General features: G+C 40.7%; 1 protein-coding gene across 1 annotated transcript in view; it reads left to right on the plus strand.

Moving 5' to 3' along the window:
• LOC126481318 (F-box/WD repeat-containing protein 4-like) overlaps positions 1-23,781 on the plus strand; it is a 100,042-nt gene that overhangs the window by 55,639 nt on the left and 20,622 nt on the right. The window contains exons 6-7 of the mRNA XM_050104979.1: positions 4,418-4,546; positions 21,241-21,388. Coding sequence (XP_049960936.1) covers positions 4,418-4,546; positions 21,241-21,388 — 277 coding nt within the window. The remainder of the gene's footprint in view (positions 1-4,417; positions 4,547-21,240; positions 21,389-23,781) is intronic.

Consider the following 23,781-nt stretch of genomic DNA (forward strand, 5'->3'; position numbering starts at 1 on the left):
TTCCACCAGACTCAACTCATCTCACTCAAACCTGTAGACGTTGCCTTCTTTCAACCCATGCAAGTTGCTTTCAGCAGGTACTGTGTGAGTGGAGACAAACAGGAATGAAGTGTGCTGTTCTTCCTAAACATCAGTTTCCCACTCTGCTGAAAAGGGCTCTTGATGTGATGCAGCCAAATGTAAAAAGTAGAGTTCAAAGTGGCGTTAGGAAGTGTGCGATATTTCCCTGCTATGTTGAACCATTGTTTGAATGCCTTGGACACAGAGGTGCAACAAGATGATCTGAGTAATTCATTTCTGCTCATTCTTCAAAGAAAGGAAACACACAACATTCTGGGGATAGAGGTCACATGAAAAAAAGAAAGATTCCAATCTCATCTGGAAAAAGTCTCTCTCATGGAACCAGTACCAGTAGTAGAATGGTGGAGAATGTGGGTGTTGCGGCAGAAACCACTTCACAAACACCTAGTGGACAACCAGGAAAACATAAAAGAAAGCAAATTTGGCATTCTAAGAGAAGTGAAGATCACTATACTCAAGACTTTTCTTATGAAGAATCCTGGGAGTCTTACAGGAAGAGATGTCTTCAGGAAGTAGAGCACGAAGAAGAGGAGGAAAACTTACAGTACTCTCAAGGACCACAAATTAAACCAGTAAAGAGAGAAGTTGGTGCTTTTGTGATCTTTCATTATGAGGTTCATTTGTATCCAGGTGTTACTCAAATCTTTAATGAGACGGGGCGAGAATAAGTGCTATGACTAAGTCAAAAAATAGTGGGAATGGCCATCAAAACCAGATGAACTCTTTTATGAATGGAAGGATATTGTAGGAGGCATAGAACTACCAAACATGGTGAATAAAAGGGGCTTTTTCCAAATTCCTGAACTGAGTGGTGTTGAATGACAATGCTGAATTGTGTGCTAATTAGGTTATGGTACCTAGACTATATAAAATTGTTGCATTTTTGGTGAATATGGTGTATCCAAGAAAATCTAATATTTACTTTTTATAGGAATAATTTTGGAAAAATAAATATTGTATTTTTATATGTGGATTTTTTTCTGTTTAATAAATTTTAAAATTGAACTTTACTATGTGTCAGATGTTGCTCTATACAATTTTTTCCATTGGAATTACATTGATTTTGAAAGTGGAGCAAAATAACCCACCCATATGGAAAACTTCGCTCCACTTTTAAAAATTGAGTAACTCATTATAGAATGAAAATCCAAAGACCTCTTCACTCAGACATTATTACTTTGTGCTGTAGGTAACTGCTTAGAAATTATCAAATTTATTTGTTCACTTTCAACTTGGGTATTTTCAAGCATTGGTACAATGTGTCTAAAATATTGGAGCAAAGTAGCCCTGCTATACGATACTTAAATTGATCAACGAAAGAAGAAAGTTTTTGAATAAAATTTATTTCACTTTACAGATTTCACCCTGTTAAGGGGACCACACCATGGTTCAGGTCGAAAAAGAAATCAATTTTCGGTTTTCATCATATTTTGATAGATTAAGGTTTTGTTTAAGTACTCTGAAAAGGATTTTGCATTTTCCTATCACATGTGTTTATGTGCCATGCCCACTTTCCTGCATATATTTTAGATTTTTTTCAAACTCCTGAGTGTGTTGGCTATCCTTGGAATGCAATGGTCGATATTCTTTTGTTTCTGCTGTTTGTAAACAACACGCTTTCAAACACACGGTTAGTTTTATTCAAGTGTGATTGCGAGTAGTTGTTATACTTACGTTTGCAGTGCTTGTTTACCTGTGTTTTGTTGTGTTTATTGAAGATTACGAAACGAAATGTAAATGCATTTTCAAGAAATGACAATTTAGAGGAAACAAGTTTAGAAAGCTTTCTGTACAAGAGTTTGTCACCTGGCAACTATGTTTCTAGTTGTAATTCTTCAACAAGTGCATCGTCAAAGAAGTTCTCACCATTTCAAGAGAGTTACAATGAATTTACTGTAAGTGACAAGGGATGCAGTAACATTATTATAAATTTGAGAATATTATCAGATGTAATTTCTAAATTTGTACAATGCAGACAGTGTGGTGAGTCACAGAGTGAGAAAATTTGTGAGAGTGGCAGTGGGAGAAAAGGCCTAAGCAATTGCTTTGGATTTAATTTGCACTAAATGCTGAGCTGTGATTTCATTTATGAGTTGTTCAAAACAAGATGCAAGTGGCCCTTACGAAATCAATACTAGATTAGTTTATGCCTTACGATCCATTGGCAAGGGCATGGCTGCAGGGAAAACATTTTGTTTAGTTGTGAACTTACATCAACCACCAAATAAAATTGAAAAATTGACTGCAATATTAGAGAAAGCTGTATTTGAGGTCAGTGAGGAAATCATGAAACTGGCTGCTAGGGAAGCCATGGAAGAAAATGATGGATGTTCGGATATTGCAGTTGCACTTGATGGAAGTTGGCAGAAAAGAGGACATACTTCTCTGAATGGAGTAGTGACTGCCACGAGTGTAGACACCGGTAAAGTGTTAGACGTGGAGATAATGTCTAAGTATTGAAAATTTTGTAAAGTTAATTAACATAAAAAACACAACAGTGTGGCTAATTTTAGAGGAACAATTGGTGGTATGGAAGTTCATGGCATACAACAATGAGGTGAACTCTGCCATTATTACCAAAATAGAATGTGTAGGCCATGTTCAAAAACATTTGGAAAACAAGACTGAGAAAACTAATTGTTGATATGAGAGGAAAAAAATTAGAAGATGGAAAATTGTTTACCGGACAGGGTTGGTTAACTAAAACTGAAATAGAAAACTTGCAGGTATACTATGTGCAGGCAATTAGGAGAAATAAAGAAAATCTGGAGGCAATGAAGAGAGATGTTTGGGCCATATTCTTCCATAAGTCCTCTACTGATGACTAAGTCATGTCATGGATTGTGTCCATCAGGAGAAAATTCGTGGTGCAAATACGATAGGGCTCAGGCAACTGAAGAATCTTATTCTCACCAGCATTCTCTTCCTGCTGCTGTTATTACAGCAATTAAAGCTATTTTCAGAGACTTGGCTCATCCTGACCTCCTAAGGAAATGTCTGCATGGGCAGACACGGAACCCAAATGAATGTTTCAATAGCATGATTTGGAACCGCTTTCCTAAAACTGCATTTGTAGGCATGCATATCCTAAAACTATATTTGTAGGCATGCATACAATGAAACTAGGAGTTCATGATGCTGTTATTACATTTAATTGTGGTAATATTGGAAAGTGTTGGGTACTGAAAAAGCTGGGAATTAATCCTGGTGAAAATATGACCACTGCAACATTGCGATAAAATTAGGATAGCTGATGCAGACAGGTCTGCATCTAATACGGCCGAGAAAGCAAGACAAACATCCAGGAAGGTGAAAAAGAAGTTGGAAGACCTGCTAGAGGCCAAAGAAGGGCCATCATATGCAGCAGGACAGTTTTAATTAACTGTAAGTAACAAATTTCAAAAGTTTTTTCTTTAAAGTCAGTTTCCCGCAAACTAAAATTTCCAGTACATGTGCCCCATTATATCAGAAACTATCATAGATAAATGAATGAAATTTTCAGAGACTCTGCATAACATAAAAAAGCCACCTCTGGTACTACATTAAATTTAAAAAAGTATTTCTTAAAAACTATAAAATGGATAAAGTAGATTTTAGTACAGTTGACTCTATTAGCATCATGTAACATACAGTAAAAATATTAAGGTCCTGCATCAAATAGTTTTTTCAGAAATGGGTCAAAAACTTGCCTAAATTGACATGGGTTAGATAGGCAGGGTGTGGTCCCTTTAATTAGTCATCTTCAGAAGCTTAATATTGGTTTAGCAAATGTTAATACCTTCTTGAGCATAATGCCACGACACGTCGAAAAATGTACGTATTGTACGTGATACTTCTCAACGAAGATTGATAATTTACAGTAAATGAATCAGTTACGTACATAGTCAAGTTGTTGTAGTGGTACAAATTGCTAAAAATAATGTACACATAAAATTAAATTCACTAGTAAATGATTCTTGCTACAACACGACTACACAAAGTATTGTTTAGTAGCTGCGATAGCAACACGCAGATGTAAAACACTACTGGTGTGGAATTATCCAACTACCAGTTCAGAGCTTGGGAGACTAGGTCCCAAGTCTTAAAGTACAGAGAGTACATATTAGCTGAACTGATCTCCTCTCAGTTGCGAGTGCACGTGATGCTTGAAAATACTTTGATTGCCAATGCTTAGAAATGCATTGTGTTGATACCTTCCACACATAATTTGCAAACAATATTTACTGTTATAAGGTTTTAAAAAATTGTACTCTTCTTATTCTTTAAAACTGTTTCATTTCAGTGATGAATAAAATTATCTTTTTCTCAATTTCCTGAAATGTATTTTTAATTTCAGACCTGAAATGACAGCAAGCTTAGAAGGGAAGTATAAAGCTGGAGCAGGCATACTAGATTTGCATTGGGAATCACCACATACCCTCTTATCTGCAGGATATGATACTCACGTCCGTTTGTGGGATCTTCGGTAATTTATCTATTTAATTTGTTTCTCAAATACAGTACTTGTTTCTGTAATGTAGTATGTATACAGTCATTTTCAGACAGGATTACTGATAAGCTTGACAGAATGTGGTGCCTTGCAGTCAAAATGTAACTTCTATCCACACACAATCACGGAATTATGAAGTACATGTGGCAAATAAGTAGCTACTATGTTATGCTCCTAAACAAAGGAAAGCAAAGCAGTCATTGAACCAAAACTGTGATCTAAATATTTTTTTTATTTTTTTCCACATATATTCTGCATGAAATAAAGTTTACTCATTGTCCACGTAATGTAGCAGTCATTAATAGACTAGGCTGTCCTGAAGTAGTCGTACAAACTCTGTAATTCTTTTCCCATTGTAAAATGGGATAGTACACATTATCTGAAGAGTCTAACACAATCATTTTACCCTTTGCCTTTGTTCTTGCCTGCATATGCAGAATAATAATATGAAATTTTGGTGTTCACTTAGATATGGTACTTCATTACACTCAAAATAGTATTGGTGTGACTTGCACCATCATCGCTGGACTTTTATCCTGAAAGCCACATGAAATATAAAGAGATAAACAGTGAAATTAAGTTCATTTTGATTCTGACATGATTAGTTCCTTACTGATGTATGTAAAGACACTTTCTTCTCTTCCACTTAAATGTCACAAAAGTACTCTGTTGATGTATTTCCTCACACAGCATTTCATCTGCAACATTAGTACTTATTATTTCAGTGTATTATTGATGTTAAACAACTTTTATAATACAATACTGTGAATTTGTGGCAGTGGTTGGATGTTTAAGGTAGCTTGTAGAGTGTTTTGCTTATGTTACTGATCTTGTTTTATTTGGTGGCTGTTCTGAAACCATCGTCATTATGTGCAAATTTGCGGCTAATTGTCAGACTTGCTTGTGTTTTAAATCAGTGGTGGCCTGCTGATGCAACTCTTTGCAAATTAGACCAGTTTGGGTGGTGATACATGTGCAAACAGAGTAGGAATGTGCGTGTTTGGTTCATTCAGATCTGTCAGTTGTGTTTCATATCTAGAGAAGATCACTATTACATGAGCTTAAGGCTCACTTAAACACCCTACCAATGTTAAAAATTCACAGCTTTGTATTATTAAAGTTATTTAATGTCAAAAGTAAATAGCCTTAACAGTAGGCATGCACATTGCAAATAACATGCTGTGTGAGGAAACAGAGTGTATAAAAATTTTATAACACCTAAAGTAAGAAAGAAGAAAAAGTACTGCAATAGTACTATAATAGTACTATTTCACTTTTATGACAGTTTTGGAAATGAACTAATTTCTCTGTGAACTTCTCTATATTTCAGGTGTATTCATGTATTTTTCAAAATTGCTTAAATAATCATTGAACACTTGCCAAATACTAGTTGGGTATAACAAACACTGTTTGCGTTGTGGCAGACATGTAAGTCCCATAATGTATCTCATTCTGCAGCTCGTAAGGGCAGTAGCCACACTTGACAATCTGTCCTAATTGACAACCAGCATGGAATGAAAGAGCAATTTTATGAATAACCACTTGCTTTTTACAAAGACCTGATTCTGCAAACAGTTGGTGAGTAATATTATTTTAGAAGGTGCACACAAGGATAGCAAGTTAACCATGTATTGTTGCCAATGGGAGGTGGATTCAACCAGCACAAAGAAAGTCTTGTGTTATCTAATGAGGCAACAAGCACTGACATGTGTGTGCCAGAATAAACTGCAGCGCGCACGCACATGCACACTCTGGCTTGCTAGTCAGAATAAATGATACATTGTTTGCCCTCTTTGGCACAATAGGTGCCCAGTGTACCACACTGTGTGATTGCCAGTGTGGGCATGCCATCTGTTCTGCAATCTCTCTCACATGATTTTAAAGAAATCCCCTCCCAAAATAATCACAAACTCAACCTAAGGTAACTTACTGTCCCCACACCCTCCACCCAACAGTTTCCACCCATTCTGTCCCATGGCCTCCTTCCAGTTTACATATCCTCACCCTCATTGTTGTCACACTCTGCCAATGTGCCCACCAGTCTGCCCTTCTCTGCTCCTCTCCTGTTTCCCCTTCCACCCCCTACCCTTTCTCCCACAACCTTGCTACACTGCACCTAGCAACATTGTCCTGCTGACAAGTCCCTGCATGCTCTACCAGACAGGACTCATCTCTCCCCCATCCATACCCTGCGCTATCCCCCTCTTCTTCACCTCACCCCAGATTGCTGCTGTCATTCAGCACAACACAACAGCTGCATTCTGGCTGCAGCAAATGGAGATGGTTGTGTATGTGAGGTGTTCTTGCTTCTGTAAATGTGCTTTTGTTTTATTTTTTGAAGAAGGCTTTGGCCAAATGCTCAATATCCAATAGTCTTTTCATTGTGCCTGTGAGCAAGTCGATATACCATCTTTATGGTAAGTAGCAGCCTATCCTCTTCATACAACGTGCACATTAACACACACATGAAATTTGAGTAGATTGCAATGAAAAATTGGAGTCACCATGAGTTTGTGTTTTGTACATGTTAGATCATAAATTGCTGTTTATCAAATGTAGTTAACATACGGAATTTTGTGTAAACTTGGAACAAGATCTATATCTACATCCAGTCACCAGAAAATGGATTGTGTGTAGTGAGTTCACTTCTGCTTGCGCGCATTCATGAACGGAAAGAAAGAATGAAGCATTCAAACATTCATCGTATCTCGTGAAAGGTTTGAGATGTTGAAATGAGTTTTTGGCAAATGATGGAATGCAATGAGGAGAGTATTTTGCCATATTGTTAACAGGTGTACTTTTATCTACCATGACTGAGGTATACAAAGAAGATACTTCAGTAAGTTTCAGTACCAGCTGTTCATTATCAAAAGCACACTGATTCTACTGAAATTGCAACAAAAGAAGTGATTTATCTTTTCCTGACTTGTTAATCCCCCCCTCCCCCATTCTCTCTCTCTCTCTCTCTCTCTCTCTCTCTCTCTCTCTCTCTCTCTCTCTCTCTCTCACACCCTCCCTCCCCTCCCCCTCCTCCTCCCTCTCACACCTCTCTCAGAGAACTGTCATGTCATCAATGGCAAATTCACCAAAACACAGTGTAGTCCGCACAAAATCACTTCATTAAAATGCTAATGCAGCTGCAATTGTGACAAAATCTTGAGACAGTGATTTATTAAATGAGGAATTGATGCCAAGTCAGGTCAATAGTTTATGAAAAAGCACATTGTCGGTATAAAAATAAACATGTAATTTCTTCACTGAAGTTATTGCAAAGCTGCACAAATTCTCATTTTAGCAGGTATTGATGACCCTCAAAAAACCAACTATTGCGTCGAAATAGTATGTTGTTACTCATATATTGTGGTAGATGAGAAAGTTCTGCATGTTAACCATATGGAAAGATACTTTCCTCAGTGCATCTTATCAGATGCCAAAAACTGGTTTCGATATCTCAAACCGCTTAGGAGACGCTGTGGGTGTCATGAATATCTGTGGATGTCATGAATATTTCATTCTTGCTGTATTGTCAGTGTACACCAGCAGAAAGGAACTTGTTATATGCAGTCCATTATCTCGGGCTTGTAGGTAGTAGACGTAGATGTCCTCCCAAATTTAAAGAAAAATTCAGTATGTTAGCTGCATTTAATCTGCAGCTTTGTGTTACCTTACATACCTGAACAGTTAAGTCATGGTGACTCCTGTTTTTCATTGCAACCTATTCAAATGACATGCAGTTTATTATTTAATTACATATTATGTATCTCAATAACTGTGACCATTAACAGAATAATAGGCAGTTCATTGTGAAGCTGACGAACAATGCTATAACATGCAAAAGACTCAATTGTTTTCACTGAATTGTTTCTTTAAATCATGATTGAGAGCGTGCAGATCCACCAGAGTGTGCATGATGATCTACTCATTCACACTGCTGCGTTGTGACTAGCAGGCTAACCTGCGTTCTCCCTGTGCTTCTGTGGGTACTTAAAACTGCACTGGTCATCATGACTTATTTTTGATCCCACACTTAACAGTGGGAGAGACAGTTTATAATATCTGATTAGATGGTTGTGTGCCCATATTTCCATTTGTGCTGTTAGCATTACAAAGTACTGTTAATTTCCAGAATATACTTACCTGTTAATCCACCCCCTACACACACACACACACACACACACACACACACACACACGTGTACCTGACGGGTAGTGAAGTGCAAATGTAGTCATGGTTACTTGTATGTGATTGTGTGTGGCCTCTTTAAAAATTAAAAATGTTATTCTCTTTCATCTCATCTTGCGAAGGCTTTTAGTGTGGGAACACCCTGTATTTGGGAAATTTATGCATCATTATTGTTGTTGTTGTTGTTGTTGTTCTGGTCTTCAGTCCTGAGACTGGTTTGATGCAGCTCTCCATGCTACTCTATCCTGTGCAAGCTTCTTCATCTGCCAGTACTTACTGCACCCTACATCCTTCTGAATCTGCTTAGTGTGTTCATCTCTTGGTGTCCCTCTACGATTTTTACCCTCCACGCTGCCCTCCAATGCTAAATTTGTGATCCCTTGATGCCTCAGAATATGCCCTACCAACCAATCCCTTCTTCTTGTCAAGTTGTGCCACAAATTTCTCTTCTCCCTAATTCTATTCAATACCTACTCATTAGTTACGTGATCTACCCATCTAATCTTCAGCATTCTTCTGTAGCACCACATTTCAAAAGCTTCTATCCTCTTCTTGTCTAAACTATTTGTCGCCCATGTTTCACTTCCATACATGGCCACACTTCATACAAATACTTTCAGAAATGACTTCCTGACACTTAAATCTATACTCGATGTTAACAAATTTCTCTTCTTCAGAAACGCTTTCCTTGCCATTGCCAGTCTACATTTTATATCCTCGTTACTTCGACCATCATCAGTTATTTTGCTCCCCAAATAGCAAAACTCATTTACTACTTTAAGTGTCTCATTTCCTAATCTAATTCCCTCAGCATCACCCGACTTAATTCGACTACATTCCATTATCCTCGTTTTGCTTTTGTTGATGTTCACCTTATATCCTCCTTTCAAGACACTGTCCATTCCGTTCAACTGCTCTTCCAGTCCTTTGCTGTATCTGACAGAATTACAATGTCATCGGCAAACCTCAAAGTTTTTATTTCTTGTCCCCCCTGTCTCACTCCCTTCGCAACCACTGCTTCCCTTTCATGTCTCTCGACTCTTATAACTGCCATCTGGTTTCTGTACAAATTGTAAATAGCCTTTTGCTCTCTGTAGTTTACCCCTGCCACCTTCAGAATTTGAAAGAGAGTATTCCAGTCAACATTGTCAAAAGCTTTCTCTAAGTCTACAAATGCTAGAAACGTAGGTTTGCCTTTCCTTAATCTTTCTTCTAAGATAAGTCGCAAGGTCAGTATTGCCTCACGTGTTCCAACATTTCTACGGAATCCAAACTGATCTTCCCCGAGGTCGGGTTCTACTAGTTTTTCCATTCGTCTGTAAAGAATTCATGTTAGTATTTTGCAGCTGTGACTTATTAAACTGATAGTTCGGTAATTTTCACATCTGTCAACACCTGCTTTCTTTGGGATTGGGATTATTATATTCTTCTTGAAGTCTGAGGGTATTTCGCCTGTCTCATACATCTTGCTCACCAGATGGTAGAGTTTTGTCAGGACTGGCTCTCCCAAGGCCGTCAGTAGTTCCAATGGAATGTTGTCTACTCCCGGGGCCTTGTTTCGACTCAGGTCTTTCAGTGCTCTGCCAAACTCTTCACGCAGTATCGTATCTCCCATTTCATCTTCATCTACATCCTCTTCCATTTCCATAATATTGTCCTCAAGTACATCGCCCTTGTATACGCCCTCTATATACTCTTCCCACCTTTATGCTTTCCCTTCTTTGCTTAGAACTGGGTTTCCATCTGAGCTCTTGATATTCGTACAAGTGGCTCTCTTTTCTCCAAAGGTCTCTCTAATTTTCCTGTAGGCAGTATCTAGCTTACCCGTAGTGAGATAAGCCTCTACATCCTTACATCATTATAACATTATTAAGTCATCATCATCATCATCATCATCATCATCATCATTATTATTATTATTATTATTATTATTATTATTATTATTATTATTTTGGGCTGTGAAGTAATGTGAAGGTCAGAAAGCTAAATTTCTTTTATGGGCAAACTCAGTCAAATGTGTGATTACGATAAATTTGAAAGATATATTTTTGATACTGAGACTTCATTCAGATAAACGAAAATAAAGGTGTAGGTTGTGAAATTTAAGTCACAATATTTTGTGTTGTATAGCAAAGTATTTGGGATTCTTATTTTACTTGTTATTTGATTTAAACCTTCAACTGCAGACAATTTTCAGATTTTTCTGTATAAAATCATGGACGACTGTTGGACTTCTTGCTACATCAGTTCAGGGTAAAACCTCGAGCTTTGTCAGTTTCTACCATGGTCTTTGTTAGGAGCTTCTGATGAAAGCATTGGTGGAAATCGTCGGAAGCTCGAGGTTGTACTCTGAATTGATGTGGCAAGGAGTCTGGGATGAGGCAGTTTTGGTTGTGGCTGTACTTCTCTCCAAATTGTATTACCTGTGTTGAGATGGCTTTCTGGCTGACATGAAGTACGTATCATCTGATTTTTCGAAAACTGTTAGAAGAAAAAATTTTATTTTTGCACATCTTACAGTCTGATATCTTTACTTGATACAAAACTGAATTTCATTGTTATTTGTCATACTTACTGTGCTGCATCAAATCAAGTAAAACATTGCACAAAATTTTTAGAGTTTGCTGAGGTAAACATGCATTGCGTAAACTTTGCACACATTTGATTTTAGCTCATACGTTGCAGTGAATGAATTGTTGTTAAGATATCAAAATTTTATTTAAAATTGAGAACAGAACCACATGTCCCATTTCGTTCTTGAGTTATTGTATTTTGTAGCAGAAGGACAATTGTGTGTAATAACATTTTCACGTACTTGTGCATCATGTATCATGTGTTGATAACAATCGTCACATCGTATTAATGATTCAGATATCGAAACAAGGTTTTTTGCTAGTGACATCTTGCAGTGAGGCACATATGTTGCTTGATAAATATGCGAAATTTTTTTATTCACTGAGATGTGGGTAACTTGGCCAGGGCAGTGAGAGGTTGGTGGCTCATGATGTATTCGGGCGTCCATAGCACTTCAGGATAACACCAACGGCATGTTTATACATGTCTACAACACCAGGGGGACGGCATAGCAGGATGTGTATACACGTCCATAGCAGTGAAAGGGTTAAAAGAATGTTGCAAGAAAACCAAAAACTGAATTTAGAAGTGATTTTGTAATTGATGTTTAACGCACATGATGCAGGAAACATGAAAGTTAGTTTCAACATTATAACCACTGGAGAAACTTGCTGATAATTTTTCTGAGTGTTCGAAGTGCCGTGGACTGTTAGAATAGTGATCATTGTTGCGTTGTTGTGGCTTCCTTCAATATGGCAGCAGAAACGTGTGCCGACAGTGATGCGCCCAGTGAGAACACTGGACATAAGTGTGTCAAGACATAATCTTTTTAGGTGATTCCCATGTTTGAATGCTCTGAGAATGATTGTTACCAGCTTGCATTCATCATTGTCACTGTGAAGCAATATTACATACAAAAGCCCACAAGAATGGTTATAAAATTCCTAGTGCAAGAAAGTATATGTGTAAGTGTGCACATGAGACTCGAGAATGTGTAAAATGACTCCTGATGTTCCAGAGCAATGAAAAAAGATTCGACAAGACAAAAATGACTTCCAATGTACAAATAGTCTCGAAATCATATCTGATGTGTCCCGCATACACGTACAGAAAGAATTGAATGCACATGTGTGTCACCTACGACTGGAGAGTTAACAAACCTGTGATGGTGTGAGCTACCACTTGCAGTCTTCGCTACATGCATATTAGGGAAAGTCTTTTGGGAGTGCTCTGCGAACTGACAGTTACTTTTGAAGTCTCAAAACAGTGTACACTCAAGGTTTCTCAATCCTTTGATAGCTACAGATGTGCTCTCTGCATTCTGTGCTGAGTGCGGTGGAGCAGTACACAACAGTCAAAGGGTTAAACTTGTGATAAGCAGTTATTGTGGGTCCCCCCCCTCCTCTGCAGGAAGCTTAGGAAGGCATACATGTGCAGATCATTCTGTGATTGTAGTCACAATTTCTTCAAGTGTTGTATCAGTATGTCCACACACACACACACACACACACACACACACACACACACACACACCATTAAGTCATTCATCGTGAGAGTTTTAGCTGAATTACTGCCATTTTTTTTTCAGTGGGTAGAAATGTACTGGTATGTTCAGTCATCAGCTGAGATGTTGAATATCAATTTCGATATAATAATATCTATTTATACTCCAATTAAAATTACATAAAAGGAGACAAATAGAAAGATGGAGTGCAGTGGTGGTATAGAGAACTGTTTAGTGCTGGAATGGGAACAGGGTAGGGCCTAGATGGGTAAGGACAATGAGTAACAAAGGCTGAGGCCAAGAGTGTTACGAGAAAGTAGAATATATTCCGGAGCAGTCCCTACCTACGCAATTCTGAAAAGCTTGTGTTGGTGGGAAGGATCCATAAGCACTGGCTGTGAAGTAGTCATTGAAATGAAGTGTGTTGTGTTGGGCAGCAGCAGCAGTAGCAGGATGGTCCAGTTGTTTATTGGCCACATTTTGTCAGTGGTTGCAGCTTAGCTTGTAGATCACATGGCTGGTTCCCCCCTAGGGGGCCACTCTTTGGCGGGTTTGTGCCTGGCTACCACGGGGCCCCAGATCCCAACCTTTGCAGCATTTTTTCCCTTCCGTGCTGCATGTCTATCCTCTTGCTATTCTTTTACACCTCCCTTGGGGAACATGTCTAGGATTTTATTGGTAATGTTCAGCATTGTCTGTCGCTGATGTAAGAACAGTCTCACCTTTGGCTTTTGATCTCTCTTCTTTTCTTTGTCGCCCTTCTCCTCCCATTCCTCCGCTTTGGCGTTTGAGGTTCCGCTTTGGCGTTTGAGGTTCCGCTTTGGCGTTTGAGGTTCCTCTTTTTCTTCTTCCTCCCTGTGCACTCCTGAAGGCTGGCCCACACGTCTAATGCATAACACGTGACTGGGTAACGTGTAATTCCCAGTCCCAGGTCAACAGGTAGGGTTCATACTTACCCCCTGGTACAGGCCAGGCCCAGGGAGGGGTGATTGCCTGAGCTGCAACCTTCCCAAATTGCCGACTGGTCCTTCAGTCAGGCGCTCAGGTGGTGTGACATGAGGTGTGATCAATCACCTAAGGCCAGGTGCGCCCCCTTGTGAAGGGAGCCCCCAGTTGGAAGGAGTGCGTCATTGGAGACGCTGACAATTGTGGGGGATTTTCTTGCAATGAGTTGCTCACCTTCCCAGTCCATGTCTGTGAAACGTAAATGTAATGAGGCTAATGAGTCCAAGACCCTTCCCACTGCATCACGGTTCCTCGTGGTCTCACATACTGAAGACGGTCGATCTGTTTATTATTCAGAAAGGTGTTGATGCAATTGCTGGCCCTGTGAAACCTGCTCTCGTTTATGGAATGGCACTTTGCTTTTGGAGAGCACGTCTGATTCTGAAGAAGCACAACAGCACCTTGCTGCCTCACTTCTCCATGGCTACCCTGTTCGCATCAAGGCCCATAGAACTTTTGAGTTCTTCCCGTGGTGTAATTTACATCAGGCTGCTCGACAACCGAGACTGAAATCCAGTCTTACCTCTCTGAACAGGGTGTCATTGCTGTCCATCATGTAATGAAAGAGGTAGATTCCTCCTTAGTGCCCACCCGCACTCTTTTCCTCACCTTTCATAGAGTGGTGCTGCTGTCAAAGATCAATGCAGGCTATGAAATTATCACAGTCCGGCTGTACATTCCGAACCCGATGCACTGCTACCAGTGTCATCGTTTGAACCACGCTTGAACATCTTGTCAACACCCAGTCAAATGTGTAACCTGTGGTAGGGAGGGCATACAAGGGTGATTGTCCACTTCCTTCTCCCCGCTGTATCAACTGCAATGGTGGCCAGGCCGTCTCCTCTCGGGATTGTCCCGTGTATCTTGATGAGCGGACTGTCCAAGAGATCTGGATAAAGGAAAAAGTGCCTTACCCAGTAGCTCGCAAGCTACTGGCTAGTCGCAAAACCTGTGTTCTCCCGTTGGCACCTCTAGTTCTGTTCTTGTTGCGCCTTGTTCCATGATGGACAGGACCATGCAAACATGCGCCCTCAAATTGAGCTTTGAGGTTGTGAAATCGCCCAGTGTCAAGGTAGCATAACCATCCCCCCATCCAGCTGTGCAACTAACTCTTGCCTCAAGGGGCGAAGCCACCAGCTAGACAACCTACAACAGGAGGAGTACTCCCGTAGACTTCCTCCGTCCCTCCAGCCAAACAACACCCAAGTCTTCCTCTAACTGGAAAGACTTGAAGTCCACCGAAGGCAAACAGTCTTCTGCTTCGCCAACTCGAAGATCCTCTTTGACGGTGTCGCCAGATGGTATCTTAGCCCGGCCTGCCTCTGTATCATTGGTGTGCACCAATGGTTTTTCAGCGTTGGAATACACGAACCGACCGTACAAGCAAGCTGATGCTTCTGTGGAGCCCATGGAGCAGGATTCTCCTGCTTCTGTGTCCTGTAGTAGCGACTTTACATGGGCTATCACTCGGCAGCCACCGAGTTGACACCCCTACATCTTTTCTTCATCATGACTGTCCTCCAGTAGAAAGTTGTAGGCCTTCGGTCCCAGAAAGAGGATTTACGGCTGCTTTTAGCATCACAGCATCTCCTTGTACTCTGCCTTCAGGAAACGAAATTGCGTCCTCAGGAACACTTGGAGCTTTCACATTGCTTACAGATTTGTTTTGACCTTTCCCCTGAGGTTGGCATTCCATCTCATGGGGGCATCATGCTGCTCATACGGGATGACATTCATAGTCAACCCATCTCCCTGACTACACATCTTCAGGCTGTTGCAGTTCGCCTTTCCCTTCCCCACCTGACTTCTTCTCTCCGTACCATTTATGTCCCTCAGTCATTCAATGTCACCAGAGCAGACTTCCTTCAGCTTATTGGGCAGCTACCTCCCCCATTTTTGCTATTTGGTGACTTTAATGTGCATCATCCCCTTTGGGATTCTCTCAGGATCTGTCAGAGATGTGCCCTCTTGGCTGGCCTTCTTAACCAAGTTAACCTCTTCTGCCTTAACACTGAAACACCCACTTTCCTCTCGGACTCATTGCACACCTATTCCAGTTTGGACCTATCCTTCTGCAGTGCCCAGCTTGCCCATTGTCTTGAGTGGTCTGTTCTTCCTGATACCTACTCAAGTGACCATTTCCCATGTGCTATCCGTGTGCTGACTCCTACCCCATCCACGTGCACGCCCAAATGGCAGCTTACTAAGGCTGACTGGCAGCTTTACTCTTCCCTGGCGACCTTTTAGAACAAGATTTCCCCAGTTGTGATGCCCGGGTGGAAAATCTCACAAATGTTATCCTTATTGCTGCAGAACGCCCTATTTCTCGCACTTCCTCTTTACCATGTTGTGTTCTAACATTCTGATGACTTACAGTGTAAGTGTGGATGTGGGTTATATCGGCTTATTCCCCCAAACCACCTTTCACTTCTTTATGAGATGACTTACTTGAATTTGCAGCCACTCTTCTTTGATGACTAGCTGATTGCTGGAAATCCTCTTGACTTCTTCTCCATCGCATAACGCTAGGTACAGAAATTTTTAGACTTTTTAGACTCTTTTTCTACTTATGAAATAAGTAGACATAGAAACTTTACTTTTCGTCAACTAACGTATTTGACCTCCATATACGTAACTTCCTGCCAGTCTCTCGTACAGTCGGATGTTAGAAACAAGTTGAGTTACATTTAAAGTTGGCTTGGATACTATGACCTTTCTTAACATGAATCGTAAAATGAGTCTTGCCTCTAACAAGGTTGCGTCAAGGGTCTACAAGAGTTCTTTTTCAACTGTTCTTGTTTTAATAATAATGGTCAGTGACACAATAAGCACAGAGCTGCGTATAAACTCCATGGTTCTTTCTTACACAATCACTAAAACGTCTGTGGATTGCCTGACAGGTACTTGTCAGTGCCATCTGACTGTCACGTCTACTTTCTTCCGCGACTGATTTTAAACCTGCACGCACAAACATGTGACGCGCAGTAGGTAGGATTCTACCATCCCACACTCATATCCAGAATATCGTGTGTTCGAGACTGTAGAAGGCTGAATTGTCCTAGAATTTACACAGAAATTCTTAAATCACTACAGTTTCCCAGTCGCTTGGTGGACTGAGGCATGTTGCGGTGCAATTTGCACACGGAGATGTGCTCGCCATGTTTTTAACCATCATCAACCAGACTGCATTCATTATAAACAGATGCGTGCAAAGTGTCAGTTGCATTTTTCATGATAGCAAAATAGCTAGCTGGATTTCATTCACTAGTTCTTTTAACAGTTCCACCTCTTCCTCTGTCGTGTGGGCCAACCTCCGACGGCTCTCTGGGACCAAGATCCATTCCCCAATTTCCTGCCTGACAGTAGCAGACAATGTTATTGTGCACCCTATTGCCATCTCAAACACCTTGGGCCACCGTTACGCGGAAGTTTCGAGCTCTTCCCACTATCGCCCTGCCTTCCTCTACCAGAAACGAGTGGAGGCGGCTCGGGTGATACCCTTCTTTTCTCCGAATCATGAATGCTACAATGCCGCCTATACTATGAGGAGGCTATGTCATGCTCTTAGTTCATCCTGATCCTCTGCCCCAGAGCCAGACACCATCCACATTTCTCTTGCTGGCAAGAGCACTTTCTGCTTAACACGTACAACTGCATCTGGGCAGATGGCACATAACCCGGGCGCTGATGTGAAGCCACCATCATACCCATACCTAAGCCCGGTAAGGACAAAAACCTTCCTTCTGGCTACCATCCTATCTCTCTTTCCAGCTGCATTTGGAAGGTGATAGAATGTATGATTCATGCCCAGCTGGTATGGTGGCTCGAGTCTCGCAATTTACTGACGAATGCACATTGTGGATTTAGAGTGCGGCCTTCAGCAGTTGACCATCTTCTTACTTTGTCCACCCATGTCATGAATGGTTTTCTATGGAAATCCTAGATTGTGACTGTGTTTTTCGATTTGGAGAAGGCCTAAGACACCTGCTGGAGAACTGGTATCCTCCGTACTCTTTACACATTGGGCTTCCATAGCTGCCTGCCCTGTTTCCTACAGGCACTTTTAAAAGATTGAGTTTTCAAGGTGCATGTGGATTCTGCCTTGTTGGACACCTTTGTCCTGGAAAACAGTGTGGCTCTGGGTTCCGTCATGAGTGTCATCTTCTTTGCTAGTGCCATTAACCCAATAATGGCCTGTCTCCTGCCTGGCATTACCTGCTCCCTTTTTGTTGACGATTTTGCCATCTATTGCAGTTCTCCACCGACCTGTCTCCCTGAACAGCGCCTTCAGTGATGCCTTGATCGTCTTTACTCCAGGAGCATCGACAATGGCTTTCACTTTTCCACTGACAAAACCGTCAGTATGAATTCCTGGCAATGCATCTTTACATCTTGGGCCTGTTGCCCCTATGTTCGTTGAAACTACGAAATTCCTGGGGCTCATGCTCGATAGGAAACACTCTTGGTCCTCCCACGTGTCTTACCTGTCTGCCCGCTGTGCATAGTTCCTCAATGTCCTAAGTGCCCTGAATGGTACTTCCTGGGGTGCCAATCAAACCACCCTCCTCCATTTGTACTGGTCCCTTGTCTGTTCAAAACTCGACTATGGGTGCTTCGTTTATGCATCTGCACGCCCAGCCCTCTTAAGTCTCTCAATACTATCTACTATCATGGCATCCTTTGGCCACAGGCGCCTTTTACACTAGCTTGTGGTGCCTTTTACACTAGCCCGGTGTAGAGGCTGTATGCTGTACCTGCTGAACTACCACTGTCCTATTGCCGTGACTTTCTCCTCAGCAGGTATGCATGCTGTTTGTCTGCTATGCATGGCTACCCAGTGGGTGTGAACGCTTCACCACCTTGGCTTCGTGAAGTGGCCCATGTTAACCTTGGCCTTCAATCACTTCCTAAGGACACTACTCCAGCCTTGGTCTATCGCCTTCAGTTTCACGACCGTTGCATGCAACTTCGCAATAGTACCTGTGTATACACAGATGGCTCTCTGACTGACCATGGGATTGGGTGTGCCTTCGTCATTGGCACCCGTATCTTTCTATGTCTGTTTCCGATGCACTGTTCAGTATTTACAGCCGAGCTCCCTGCCTTGTATCAGGCCATGGAGTACATCCAGCAGCACAGCCTTTTCAATGTGTCCCCTGTTCAGACACACTCAGTGCCCTTCAAAGTCTGTGTGTACTGTACACCACCCATCCCTTAGTGCAGTGTGTCCAGGAAAACTGTGACTTGCTCACTCTTGGTGGAGCCAGTGTGATGTTTCTGTGGATACCTTGTCATGTTGGTCTGCCAGGAAATGAAGCTGCTGACTCTGCTGCCAAGGCTGCCGTCCTTGTACATCAGCCCGCAAGTACATATATTCCCTACGATGATCTCTGTGTCGCCTTTTTAGCCATTGTCATTTGCTAAGTGGCGTTACCCCACCACCTTGTACACATTGTGCCCAAGTTTTAACTGTCTGCCTCTTCCTAATGGAATGCCCGTTTTTTTAACCGTTTACATTCCCCCTTGGGTTTGCCATCAATTTATCGACTGTTTTAGCAAATGACATGCAGGCTGTAGACCGTATTTTACTTTTTATCCACCAAAGCAATATGGCGAAGGCCATTAAATTTTTAGTTTTGGACCTCTGTTTCTGTGTGGTGTCTTTTTTAGCCTTTTTCCCATGTGCCTGTTCTTAGCTGTCTTCTATTGTGTAAACTGGGACTGACGTATAGTCGTTTTTTAACACCTCTCTGTTTTCGTGTTCTCTAGTTTTGACTTGGGCACATATGACCCCAGTTGTTTTTGCGCCATAAAGTAAAACAAAACAAAACAAAACAAAACAAAACAAAACCAACATGCTTGGTTTCACAGGTAACACTGTTTTTGTTGGAATAGGTGGTGATTGTGACTGGACTGGAGTAGGTGGTGGTGGTGGTGGTGGTGGTGGTGGTAAGATTGTGAACCTGTTGTTCTTTTTAGTATTTTTGTGAAGAAACTTAAATGTTTCCCAAAAGTATTAACTTCAGCAGTAGGTATGATTTTTGTGTTATTTGCACAAAAATATTTTTATCATGGCACAATAGAATGTGCAAAAATTTGTTTGGCAGCCCTACCCTACCCTGTCCTATCCTCCCCTTGTGGCCTGACCTCCTTGGTCCCCTCCTAATACCTGCGCCACCTGGAAAGGCTTATGCCCATAGAACACGCAATACAGCAAGCACATGGAATCCGAGAAATAGCTGTGATTGCTTGATGCCCTGTCATTACCACCCAGACTCACTGAAACACCAATCACAAAGTAAACTGAATCTAAGTGTAGCATCTGTTAACATAATTTCAAACAGTACATCCTCTTTTTGTGGGGTAGAGCATGTGGTATCTATGGACTGCCAACCTTCTTATTTGTGAGACCCCATATCCAGTCTAAAAAGAACCCAATGATACTTTTCTATCCTTCTAATACATTGCTGAGATTTGACAGATAGGTTTTAATTGTAATAAGACTGGAAGACTGGCCATTACTTACCTTCAGGAAGAAAATTTGAGTACTGACGATAAAACACATACAAAAGCGCAAAAAACCTGTCCTAGTTTTGGAACGATCTACTTACTTGGGGTTAAAAAGGGTTATATTGGAAGGAGGATAGAAATAAGGGAGAGGTCACTCCAACACAAGAATGATAGGGACCCATATGTTGAGGACAAGGGGAATCAGAGATGAAAGGCAGATATCAGAGATAGCCTAAGGAGAATAAGGCCTACAGTTTGAAGTTATGTTAAAAAGGTACTAGAGAAGTTTATTCTGTTGAAACTAATGTTCAGAATTGTAATTGATGGTTAAAGATGACTGTAAAAAATTTTCTTACTGAAGAAATGGCAGTCATTCATTGAAAACTTCTAAGGTTGATGCACATTGGTGAAAATATTTCTGATGTCTTCCCCTTCATTTTTCTCTCCTGATCCTCACAACAAGTGAGTTCTTCTCATTCTGGGGTCGGAGTGACTGCACTATATCTATTGTCAGTATGGTAGTTTGCTTATGTGATGTTAAGTAAGAGATTTAGTATTTATAGTTAAAATTGTTGCAAAGAGACATCTACTTCAGTGTTGGTAAAGCACCACTTCAGTGTTGGTAAAGCACCACTTCAGTGTTGGTAAAGCACCACTTCAGTGTTGGTAAAGCACCACTTCAGTGTTGGTAAAGCACCACTTCAGTGTTGGTAAAGCACCACTTCAGTGTTGGTAAAGCACCACTTCAGTGTTGGTAAAGCACCACTTCAAAAAAGGTACTGCTTTTCGTTAGTTGAAATGTTAGTCTATTATTTACTTTATAGTGCACGCATATTAGTTAAATAAAATGTGACTACTTTTGGGTGCACTGTCTAAAAGTCTTGTTTGTCCACAGTACAGGGAGTAATGTTGCTTCATGGATGGACCCATTTGATGCAGCAGTTTATTGTCTTGCTACAGACAATTTGTATACTATACTATGTGGTACTGCATTACACGGAAGAGTGCAGTTGTGGGACAAACGACACAAGCAGAGCAAGCAGGTAATTTTTTATAATAATTTTGTCCTCCCACTGCCCCCCTGAACCATAGCTGTGACTGATGTTTGTGCTAGTTTATAGTCAGATGGCTTGGATGATAGGAGGATTGATTGCTTGAAAATGGGGCTGTGACTCAGAAATTAGTAGGAAGAACGAAAGAGAAATAAAATAAAAACAGTGTTACCATGGAACATTTATTTCAAAACAAATTATCAGATATAGACTGCCTAAAAAAAAAAAATGTCCCTGATGAGTAATGGATATTGTGAAAACTGTGGTCTTGTTGACGTGTGTGTGTGTGTGTGTGTGTGTGTGTGTGTGTGTGTGTGTGTGTCTGTGTCTGGCTGGCTGGCTGGCTGGCTGAGTGAAAGATGTTGCCTTAGTATAGGTGTAACAACAGAGGGATGCCTGTGGAAAGGCCAGAAAAGCCTATGGTGTCAGAAGAGAGGCAGCAGGCTTCTCAGTAGCTGCAAGGGCAACAGTCTGAATGACAGACCGAGATGGCTACGTAATATTAACCAGCATGGCCAAGTTATGTTGGTACTGTGAACAGCTGAAAACGGGGAGAAACTAAAACTGTTATTTTTACCAAGGGAATGCAGTGTTCTACTGTATGAAGTAATAATGAGGGTATTCTCTCAGATTAAATATTCTATGGGTAAAATAGTCACCATTACTAATCTCCAGGCAGGATCTACTCTGGAGATTGTCATCAGGAGAAACAAAACACAAAGCCAAGGCCACCACAGTAATACAAGATTTTTATGTCTGTTGGTTCCATAGCTGATCATGAGATTGAAAGAATGTAAGATGATACAAAAGAAATGATTCAGTACTTTAAGGGAGGTTAAAACTTAATTGCGATGGTGGTATGGAATTCAATAATAGTGAAAGAAGGAGAAGGAAAAATAGCAGGAGAACATTTAGGGGTTAAGGAATGAAACGGAAAACTGGCTGTACGATTTTGCACAGAGTAAGGTTTTGCAAACACTTCGTGTAAGAATTATGAGAAGTTTCATTTGTATGAGAGACCTCGACACACCGGAAGATATAAGATTATATAATGGTAAGGCAAATTTTGAAACTAGCTTTTAAACTGCCAAACACCTCAGGGGCAGATGTTTAAAAATGAAGAAATTGCAGAAAGATGGAAAATCAAGGAGGTGGGATCTGGATAAGTTGAATTGCTAATTTCTAAATGGGGATAACTCTTTAGAAATAGAAACTGCAGTTTGTCATGTTTGGTTTATTGGGACAAAGGTGCGTTGATTGGAACTAAAATGGGATGCAGTCATTGCCTTGCCAGTTGTAGAGGGGGTTGAAATCTGCAGTTGTTTATGATAGGGGACAATAGGGGAACAACCAAGGAGTTTGTGTCTTGTCATGAAAAGAAAGTTGCGAATGTGCAACTGAGTGTTTATTCCAGATCAGTATAAGCCGTTTATCACTGAGTCAAATCATCTTGGTTTACGGTCTATGCATCAAAAAGAAATAAAAATTGTGGATTTTAAAACAGGGTGGAGTTTTTTTTTAATACAGAAAGGTCGTCATATCAGTTGAAACAATGGGAAAAGAGATTAGAAAAAAGGGTAAAGTATCATCTGTTCCATAGCAGTTTCTGTACTAGGAGTGCAGTTCAGAAAAGAAAGGGCAAGTACTTTGCTAAGTCCTATATTGGAGGATTCAGATTCCATACCTTTATACCAGTAAAAGCCAGGACATATTTTTCCAATAATAACATCGCACTCTTCAGAAACAAGACAAAGAAAGATGATATTGAGAAGCTACTGAAGTATTACAGATGCACAGTGTAAAGTCTCATTTTAGCTGAAGATGTGGGGGCCTACCTCAGAAGTTGATGCAGTTGACTGAACATGTTTTGTATTCATTTTTGTGTGTATGTATGATAATTTTCTGAACACTAATAGTGCACTCTGGACAGATGTATTTACTTTATATTATATTAAATGTGCTCAAAATAGGTCATTTGTTAATTATATACACTACTGGCCATTAAAATTGCTACACCAAGAAGAAATGCAGATGATAAACGGGTATTCATTGAACAGATATATTATACTACAACTGACACGTGACTACATTTTCACGCAATTTGGGTGCATAGACCCTTAGAAATCAGTACCCAGAACAACCATCTCTGGCCGTAATAACAGCCTTCATATGCCTGGGCATTGAGTCAAACAGAGCTTGGATGGCGTGTACAGGTACAGCTGCCCATGCAGCTTCAACACGATACCACAGTTCATCAAGAGTAGTGACTGGCGTATTTTGATGAGCCAGTTACTCAGCCACCATTGATCAGACTTTTCAATTGGTAAGAGATCTGGAGAATGTGCTGGCCAGGGCAGCAGTCGAATATTTTCTGTATCCAGAAA

This window comes from Schistocerca serialis, chromosome 5 (assembly GCF_023864345.2).
Source record: "Schistocerca serialis cubense isolate TAMUIC-IGC-003099 chromosome 5, iqSchSeri2.2, whole genome shotgun sequence".
NCBI lineage: Eukaryota > Metazoa > Arthropoda > Insecta > Orthoptera > Acrididae > Schistocerca > Schistocerca serialis.